Here is a 10,087-nt window from a genome sequence, read left to right as displayed (position 1 = left end):
AACTATTTTTCTTCCTTTCAGCTAACACCATCTTTATCTGAAATGCCAACTTGTGTTCTTTCCACATATATCGCCTGTTGTACCAAATATCTCCAGCAATTTCTGCTTTTGTTTTAGATATCCATCTGTAGTTGTTTGTTTTTAAAATATTGTTCAGTGTCTACATAGTTGAGCCTTACTTCCCCTGGATATAATCAATTACTTTACTATCATCCTCTGCTCATCCTTTATCTTGTTGCCTGCTTTTCCCCGACGGACATCAGACTCTATTCCCATTTCTCAAGCTAAGTTTCATTGCGATGGCTCTTCAGAGTCTCTTGCAACAACACTGATTGAATAAGCCAGTATTTTGAACAATGTTTCTGATACTTAACATTTTACATACCGAGTCTTCTGCACCATGGCTTCCTCCTCTTGCGCTTCCTCCCAGCTGTCCCAACCATTTGCTCCCTCCCATACCGCAATGTTACAAATTCCACCACTTAAGTTTCAATGTCAGTTTTTTCCTACTTTCTTGAAAGCCACAATCTATATTGGGATAGGGTTCATTAGTGACCAGCAGTATTCTGGCACCTCATCCAAGTGACTTAACTGAAGGCCTAAATGATGAATACTGTGAAAGGCACAGCACAACGACCTATTTCTCTCTATAGTCGCGGCCTGACCAGTGGTTTCTGTTTCTGATCCTATCTGAAAAATATGTACTTTTCATAAGAGTCACAGGATAGCAAGCAGGAGTGAAAACCTTGATGGATCTTTCCCCAAATAATTGATATCAATTATTCTCCAACTAACTCAGTATAGAGCAGAGACCAAAGTGAACTGTTACATGATCTGCATAGTTAAGTAACACACCAATTTGTGTATATACCCACAGAGCCATCAGTGGATCTAATCTTGTCCAGTATAAATACATATATTTTCACAAACCATTCATATCAACTTGATTTCCATTTAATGTTTCAAGCTTGGCTTTCCTACAAAGTGTGAATAATAAGTGCAGAAGATAATCTATCACATACATCTCTTAAACCAACAAATGCCATTTACACAAGTTTGTATTTGGAAGATGTATAATGGATACTGCACCTTGAAGCGATTACAGAACAGTGATTTAATCAAGCAACATTAGAGAACTTGAAAGCAAAACTGTAGTGGTTTATATAATTGTCATCTTAATCTTGAAATTAGGCTACAGCCTCGGAAGTAATCCAGGTTATTGTTTTTTGAAAAAAACTATATGGTAAACTTCATGGAGTGATTTTATTTAATTCTGAATATATTTCAATGCCAACAACATGTGTTAAAACAGAAGGCGGTTGACAGTGTACCTCATGTTGGTGATACACTGGCTGAATGATTAACAATTGTGTTGCAATCCTAACCAAGACATTATTTGCAACAAGTTATAATACATTTCTACAGTTACACATAACAAAGAACACCATTACATTATTTCGAGTTTCCAAGCACATTTAACATATTCCATTTTCTCCAGTTAGCATATTGTGATGGTCTCTTTCAGGAAGACCTGTGTGATGTTATTACAGTAAACAGCACTTGTAATCTCACTCTCTCTCTATGGGCACGTCTTGTCACTGGTGACACATAGTCTTCTCTCTCAGTTGTTTAACTTCATCTTAATGTTATTGTTTCATCTTCATGCACGTTCCTTCCATTTAGGCATTAAACTCCATATTTCGAGAGTGGCCCATTCTTTTCAAATCTCATGTTACCAATTCTCTTCTCTTCCCCATCTCTGAGGTTTGTGTCAAAATCTGTGTTCACCTCTTGGCGTGATATTGTCCCAGAATAGACACCCTTGCTCTCTCTCCCTCTCAGGTGCAGTACCTCTCACTGTCTCTGCATGTGCGCGCCTGTGAATTTGAGGTGGGCGGATCCATGCACCTTTCATCCAGTCACTTACCTGGTTTCGACGCCTGGTGCCGCCCACTGGAATCTGAGAGCGTTCAGCCTGGAAAAACCTAACTTTTACCTCCAGCACCTCACCCGACTGAAATCTGCATTTTCTCACACACTCACCTGTATATATTCATATATTCATATATATATATATATATATATAAATCATACTTGTTTTTGGAAATTCCCATACCATATACTACGTTGTATATCCACTCACAGTCGAGCCCTTATATATTTTTCAAAAGGAACTGTGATTCCCTCCCTCCCTCCCCCCTCCCTATGCAGTCCCGTAAGTCTCATGTAGTCCAGGTACATCGTGGGACTGCTCTCATCGTACCGGTTCTGCAGAAAGTGGAAAAGAGGAATTACCTGTAGCCCGGGTTCTGCAGTCAGACCGCACCGCACCGACTTGAAAGTCCAGTTTCGCAAGAAGAGAAGCCGGGAAGAGCTGGAGAAATATGTCACAGGAGACGGACAAGTAAGTGAACCTACTGGTTCTGGCTGTCTCTTTATCTTTAATGGTCTCTTGTCTTCAACACTGCCCCCCCACTCCTCCTACCTCACTACCCCCACCCTACCACCACCACCTCCTCACAGAACCCCAACCCCCTCCTCTCCTTGGCACACCGGAGTCTTTATCCACACATCTCAGCTGGACCATGATTATGATTTTAATGAACACTGTGTATAAAAAAAAAAACAATTATTGAAGGTGGTTAGTGATAATTCTGGAATTCGATGTCTGGCACAAAGAGCTTTTCAAGTTCCACCACCCACACCCACCCCCCCAAAAAAAAACAAAACAACCCATCGGCCATTTTCTGAAGAGGGTTCCAGGCTGAACTTTTATTTTCTTCCCACAAATGGAACAAAAAACTTTTTGTTGTTTTTTTTTGTTGTTGTGTGGTTGTTTTGGAGGTTGATCATTCTTCCTCCACCTCTCTCGTGCTGGGTGGATTAGGCGGGGGTTGCTAGGCTTTGGGAGCGAGTGTGCGGGCTGGGCTTGGCTTGGCCCGGCCGGGCTAGGCTGGCGGCGGGGCTGCTGGTTACCTGGCCAGTCTCTTGTCTCCCAGCCCCCGGCTTCTCACCTGGGACGGAGGGGGCGGGCTCACGGCCCGGTGGGGTGCAAATGCGCCAACCGAACAAGACATGGGGCCCAACAGCTTACACCCAGGTTGGAGATTTCCTAAAATATGAGGGGGCTGGATCCGATTGCAATTGGAAGTTCGCCTGACCGGGGTTATTTACACAATGCGGCGCCAGGATGGGCCACTTGTTTTCCCTTTTCCTTCCTTCCTCCTGCTCTATCTCTCTTCCCCCTCCCTCCCTACCTACCTATCTAAAGTTGACATGGTTTGCAAATGGAGCCTCGCTACTTTATTTTAAAATGAGGAAAGACATCAACACACACCCTCTTCCATATTGTGTGAAGTAATTTGAAACCCATGACTATATTTCAAAACATGCAAATACCACCATAAAACCCGCCCGCCGTTGTGTTTTTTTTTTGACTCTGGTCGGCTCCGAGGGTCGTTCAAGCAAACAACTCGTCTCCAACCAAGCCCGCTGGGGACTCCTGCAACTCTCCTCTCTCTTTTTCGGTCAACACCGCGGTCTTAAATTCTCTGGACTGGGTGCAGCATCCACCTACATTACTCGTTTGCATTTCACTGTTTTCGAAACGCGCAGTTCACTCTTGGCTCATTTTTTACCGACCCTCATAATTCCAGTGTCAATATTTTGACTTTTATGGAAGTCAGTTGCCTGGATATATCTGTGAGACAGGTTCGGGGTATACTTGAATAGGGGAGAGGCTTCTTTACACAGAGGAGTGTAGGAGAGCCCAGGCCGCTGTCTACGACTGAGACAGAAGTTGGGCTGGAGTCGCTTAAATGCTTCTCGCTGTATAGACAAGTCGTGTTTCTCACTGTGTAGGAGTGAGCGCTTCTTGTCACATTGCAGTGGATCCTGGGGTAACTGCTGACGTTTTTCTTGTTTACTGCCTTCTTCCTCCCCTTGCATAAACTTTTTTTTTTGCGGGGGGTGGGATTGCGAGAACCTGTTTATAAACTCACCGCTGTTTTAATTGTTGTCCACTTTTTAAACCTAAAAACCGCGGGGGTCTACATTCAAGCCCGCGGAAACTTCAAGTTTCACCAAACGAGACAAACTGGAAAGGAGAGGGGGACACAACGTTATCTTGTGGGGTATGAGTGAAAGGCTATTTGAACTCCCTTTGATTCCACCCATCTATCTATCCATTCTACTTTGCTATGGGGCTTTTCTTCTCATATTGACACCCCTGAGCTCTTTAACTCATTACAATAATGAGCTGGAAACAGCTGGAAATGCAGCAGATTTCGCTGGAAGATATCAGAAACCCTGTTGCACCATTATTACAGCACCAGATTAGGCCTAACGCTAGCGTGCTGTCATGAGTCTGGCGCAGGAGCAGATAGAGAATAGTGTATAGTCAATAAATGGATATTTAAAAACAAAATATTGCAGCTGCTGAGAAGCTGAAATATATATTAAAAAAAAAAACAGGAAATGTTTGAAATACCCAGCAGGTCAGAAAGCATCTGTGGAGAGAGAAACTGAGTTGACATTTCATGTCTGTGATGAAAAGTTGCAGACCTAGAACATTAACTCTGTTTTTCTCTCCCATGGATGCTACCTGACCTGCTTAGTATTTCCAGCATTTTATGTTTTTAATTAATGGGTATGTAAAGCTGGCTTTTATTGTTGAGTTGCCTTTTTTTAAAAGTTTTAATTTTAGCATCAAAAACCAGGATGGCCTGTAAAAAGGTTAAATTTAGAAAACGTCAGTAAAAATTGCTCTTTATTTGGACCATCACTAAAACAAATAGTTTTTTAAAAAAAAAGGTGTAGTTAAGCGAAATTACAACCCACAATTGTTCATGTGGTTTATGGAAATCATACTTATAGTTCTCAGTGGTTGTTCTAGAAGTTCTGGCACGTGTGTAGCTGAAGCAGGTGTATTGAGCTATGTTTTCTAAGGTTTGTTTGCCTGGCATTGTGGATGTAGCAGTACAAATCAGTTCTAGTAGTGGCATATAACATGGGGCAACTAGGAAATACACAATAATGCTACAGGTACCAATTTTTATATTTGGGAAAAAAAAGTTAGGCTGAAGTAGTTCAGGAAATTCATTAGGAGAAACAGCAGCTTTTCATTTTTTTAATTTTAAACTTTCATATAGACTTTACTTTGGACAAAAACAGAAGACAGATAACTGAACGCACCTAAAAAAAATTCAAGTCAAATTTGGTGCTGAGAATCCAGTCCCAAGTGTTTATTGGGCTGGAGATATGATTGTGCATATTGTATGTTATGCATGATTATATCACAAATGCAACATACATGCATCTTGGTACCTGATTTTCAGTGTGACAAATGGAGAATATTTCTACCCCCTCCCCCTAAAAAAAAAATGCAGGGGTGGATTAGCTCCTGCTGATCCACCAAAAATGTCAGGAACGAATGGTGAAAATTGACTTTAATGATACTTGCCCAACATTAGTAAACTGACGTAAGGTCGTTGTGTCCAGGCCATAATGCAATGTTTTGGTTTTGTTCCCTCCTTTCTTGAAAAGGGTGACTCACAGTGGAGTATAGTTCCTAACTGCCAGTAGCACCTTGGTATGTTATTGGATAGTTCCTTTGTAAGCCCTGTACAGTTAACTGGGGGGAGAAAGTGATGAGTCCAATACAGATTATATACATGGATTTAGCAGCACTCACTAAATAGATCCTGAACTATGGTTGAATCTTTTTCTCCTTGGCTCAGGGACACATGAGGGCAAATGTAATGTTCACTACCAAGGGCTATTGGGGTTCAGTGTTAGCTGAGCACGTAAATTAAGCATAGGTTATAAATTGAATATCAGGCCTTTCTGGGTGACATTTAATCGGTAAGATATCGACATTGTCCATTTTAATACTTTCTTTTTAATAGATTAGGAAGAGAATACAGTTCCCACTTTCAAAAAGGGAGCTACAAACATTGGTTTTTACTTCAATCCTGTATAGAATTATGAACTTGATTATCAAGAGTAAACATGAAGAATATAATCAGAGACAAGCCGAACAGTCAACATGTATTCAGAAGGAGAAAGAGCCTGGATGATCAACCTCCTTGCTTCTTCTGAGAAAATGTTAATCCAAGTAGACCATGGAAAGTCCTATGTGCCGAAACTTCTAAATGGTCTTTGTCAAGGTTCAACAGGAGATGCTATTAGTTAAAATCAAAGTTGTGGGGATTCGGGTTAAATCTTGGAAATAGATAAAGTAAATGGCTGACGGGTAGAAAACAACAGGAAGTTGATCGAAGAATTTTTGAACTGGAGTACTGAGTGGGATGCCCAGTATTAGGATCACTAATATTTCTGAGCCACATTAATGATTTGCATTTAGAAACTTGATGAAAATTGGTCACATTTCTAGAGCACATCAGGCTAGAAGGGAATTTGGGGCTGTGGTCCAGGAGTTACGAAGTAAGTCAGGAATGAAATATGTAAATTGATATTGTGATGATATTTACTTTGAATAGATATAAAGTACTGCGCATAGGAAGGGAAAGCGGGTATTGCATGCACTCCATGAAGGTAGCTATGGATGAAGCTGAAAGAGACCTAGGAGCCTTAGCAGACTAAATGGTGAACATTTCTATTCATTGCAGAGTAGCATTCAAAAAACAAATGGAATCTTGAACTGTGTAACCATGCAAGTAGAGTACAAGTCATTTTCGAAGTATGTACTGCTCTGTTAGACGATGCCTTGCACACTGTTTTTTGTATTCATAGAGGCATAAGTGCTGGAGGCAGTGCAGTGAAGAGCTGCAAGGCCTAGTGTCAGTGGTCTAAGTAATGAGGAGAGGCAAGGGGAAAGTTTTCAGCCTTGTAAAGAGAAATGCTTGAGATTTGATCTTGCAAACAATATGGAAAAGATAAATCTGAAAATGCCATTAAATTGCAAAATATAGGACATGAGACACTTGTTTGATCTAGGGAGAAGCAAAGTTAGTATTGACATGAGGAAGTCATTCCTACAAAGATTGGACAACAAATGAAATGAACTCCCTGATAAGAGTTGTGAAGGTGAAGTCCCCTGTGGGGGCTAACATGAGAGAACTTTAGCATATTTTCGAATGGATGAATTAAGGCGAGTTGAGTGGCCATCCTCATCCATTATTATCTCTATTTTCTGGCTGAGAAAATCATCAAACTTCCCAGATCTCAAGTAACACATTTCAGTAGTTGGCTTTCAAATGCATTATAATTATGATGTATCTTCCTCCAGTTTCACCTTTCCTGTCCTGAAGGTGCTCATGCTTATTAGGGTAGCATCCCATGGGTACTAGCAGTCCTCTGTGTTCCAATAATTGCCTAGCTGAGGGGAACTAACTGCATGCAAGGAAATTGAGCCTTGGATCTTGGTACTCGACCAGCCAGTATCTTTATCCGCCAGGCCACTGGCAAACCTTGTGAAACCTAATTTGTGTATTATATAATTGGCTTAGTTCACCTGGTGCCACAGTGAGAAACTAAGATGTAGACCAGGAGTATGATCTATGCTAATCCCAGGATCTTAGCTGGAGCTCAGCAAACGTATTGCATCAGCGTTAGTTAAGATCTGCTGTTTGTTATCGTCTGATGACCCCCCACCCCCTTTGCAAGTGCACCTACCAACATTGGATGAGGACAGGATTGCTCTTGGCTGTGATGTTTCTTTGCGTTCAAAGTCTGCTAACATTCACTATCTAAACTCACACTAATAATTAGAACTTGGATGCAGCACTGGAGGACATCTGGGGCCTTTGAAGCTGAATTTCTGTAATGAGGCAGCACCTTCAGGAGAGGAGGGGGGAATTGGTGAGAATAGAAATTAGCTATAGTATGCTTCTTGATGGGTAACACAACTGAAAAGTATGATCTCTTAAAGCAATACTGAGGGAGGAAGAAGCATTGATGCAAAAGGACAAGAGGAGTTGAAGGTGGCGTTATTATCTAAGGAATGTGATAATGGTGACATTAAGGGTAGAAAGCAGGATGAGCAAGGTACAGATAGCCCTAGTGGGGGTGGGGTGGGGGGAAGGGATCGAAATAGGTAAAGATAAAACAATGGATGGAAATACATTTAAAATAATGGAAATAAGTGGGAAAAGAAAAATTTTTATAAATTATTGGAAAAAAGGGGGATCGGAAAGGGGGTGGGGGTGGAGGAGAGAGTTCATGTTCTAAAATTGTTGAACTCAATATTCAGTCCGGAAGGTTGTAAAGTGCCTAGTCGGAAGATGAGGTGCTGTTCCTCCAATTTGCGTTGAGCTTCACTGGAACAATGCAGCAGGCTAAGGACGGACATGTGGGCATGAGAGCAGGGTGGAGTGTTGAAATGGCAAGCGACAGGGAGGTCTGGGTCATGCTTGCGGACAAAGGTGTTCTGCAAAGCGGTCACCCAGTCTGCGTTTGGTCTCTCCAATGTAGAGAAAGTCGTATTGGGAGCAGCGAATGCAATAGACTAAATTGAGGGAGACTAAAATGCTGCTTCACTTGAAAGGAGTGTTTGGGCCCTTGGACAGTGAGGAGAGGGGGAGTGAAGGGGCAGGTGTTGCACCCTCTGTGGTTGTTTGGGAAGGTGCTGTGGGAGGGGGTTGAGGTGTAGGGGGTGATGGAGGAGTGGACCAGGGTTTCCCGGAGGGAACGATCCCTGTGGAATGCCGCCGGGGTGGGGGTGAAGGGAAGATGTGTTTGGTGGTGGCATCGTGCTGGAGTTGGTGGAAATGGCGGAGGATGATCCTTTGAATGCAGAGGCTGGTGGGGTGACAAGTGAGGACAAGGGGGACCCTATCATGGTTCTGGGAGGGAGAGGAAGTTGTGAGGGTGGATGCGCAGGAGATGGGATGGACACGGTTGAGGGCCCTGTTAACCACCGTGGGTGGAAAACCTCGGTTAAGGAGAAAGGAAGACATGTCAGAGGAACTGTTTTTGAAAGTGGCATCATCAGAACAGATGCGACGGAGGCGAGGGAACTGAGAGAATGGGTTGGATTCCTTATGGGAAGCAGTGTGTGAGGAGCTGTAGTCGAGGTAGCTGTGGGAGTCGGTAGGCTTGTAATGAATATTGGTGGACAGTCTATCACCAGAAATTGAGACAGAGAGGTCAAGGAAGGGAAGGGAAGTGTCAGAGATGGACCATGTGAAAATGATGGAGGAGTGGAAATTGGAAACAAAATTAATAACTTTTTCCAGGTCCAGACGAGAGCATGAAGCAGCACCGAAGCAGTTATCGATGTACCGGAGAAAGAGTTGTGGGAGGGGGTCAGAGTAGGACTGGAACAAGGAACGTTCCACATACCCCATAAAGAGACAGGCATAGCTGGGACCCATGTGGGTACCCATAGCCACACCTTTTATTTGGAGGAAGTGAGAGGAGTTTAAGAAGAAATTTTTCAGTGAGAGAACAAGTTCAGCCAGACGGAGGAGAGTAGTGGTGGATGGGGATTGTTTGGGCCTCTATTCGAGGAAGAAGCGGAGAGCCATCAGACCATCCCGGTGGGGGATGGAGGTGTTGAGGGATTGGACGTCCATGGTGAAGAGGAGGCGGTTGGGGCCAGGGAACTGGAAATTGCTGATATGATGTAGGGTGTCAGCGAAATCACGGATGTAGGTGGGAAGGGACTGTACAAGGGGAGAGAGAATGGAGTCAAGATAGCAAGAAGTGAGTTCCGTGGGGCAGGAACAGGCTGACAAGATCTGTCTGCCGGGACAGTCCTGTTTGTGGATTTTGGGAAGGAGGTAGGAGCGGGCCATCTGAGGTTGGGAGATTATGAGGTTGGAAACTGAGGAAGGAAGATCTCCAGAGGAGTAACAGTCCTGGAAACAATGGCTTGATGTTCAATGGTGAGGTCATGGTCCAGGGGGAGGTAGAAGGAAGTGTCAGCGAGTTGAACCTATTGAGCTTTGATGTGCCGTGGACCCTGATGTTATTCCATAGTATAGAAACAGCCTATTCACATAAATCATCCCGTCTATTCTTGGCACTGCCTTTGTTTATGATGCTCCTTGCATTAAGCTTCTGTGTTGCTCACCAGGATGACAGTTATTAAAATTCAGTCTCGTGCTCGGCAAACAGAGCACTT

At 43.1% G+C, this 10,087-nt stretch overlaps 1 protein-coding gene across 2 annotated transcripts in view; it reads left to right on the top strand.

Annotated features, from left to right (window-relative positions):
- The first annotated feature begins 2,199 nt into the window (after positions 1-2,199).
- Positions 2,200-10,087, top strand: part of grhl2b (grainyhead-like transcription factor 2b) — a 133,600-nt gene continuing 125,712 nt past the window's right edge. The window contains exon 1 of one of the 2 annotated variants that reach the window (XM_041190602.1): positions 2,200-2,404. In XM_041190602.1, coding sequence (XP_041046536.1) covers positions 2,385-2,404 — 20 coding nt within the window. In that variant the 5' untranslated portion in view covers positions 2,200-2,384. The remainder of the gene's footprint in view (positions 2,405-10,087) is intronic. The other variant, XM_041190603.1, reaches the window with a different exon arrangement.

Source organism: Carcharodon carcharias, chromosome 6 (genome assembly GCF_017639515.1).
Source record: "Carcharodon carcharias isolate sCarCar2 chromosome 6, sCarCar2.pri, whole genome shotgun sequence".
Classification (NCBI taxonomy): Eukaryota; Metazoa; Chordata; class Chondrichthyes; order Lamniformes; family Lamnidae; genus Carcharodon; species Carcharodon carcharias.
The sequence above is the reverse complement of the archived record's forward strand: the minus strand, read 5'-3'. Positions and strand labels throughout refer to the sequence as shown.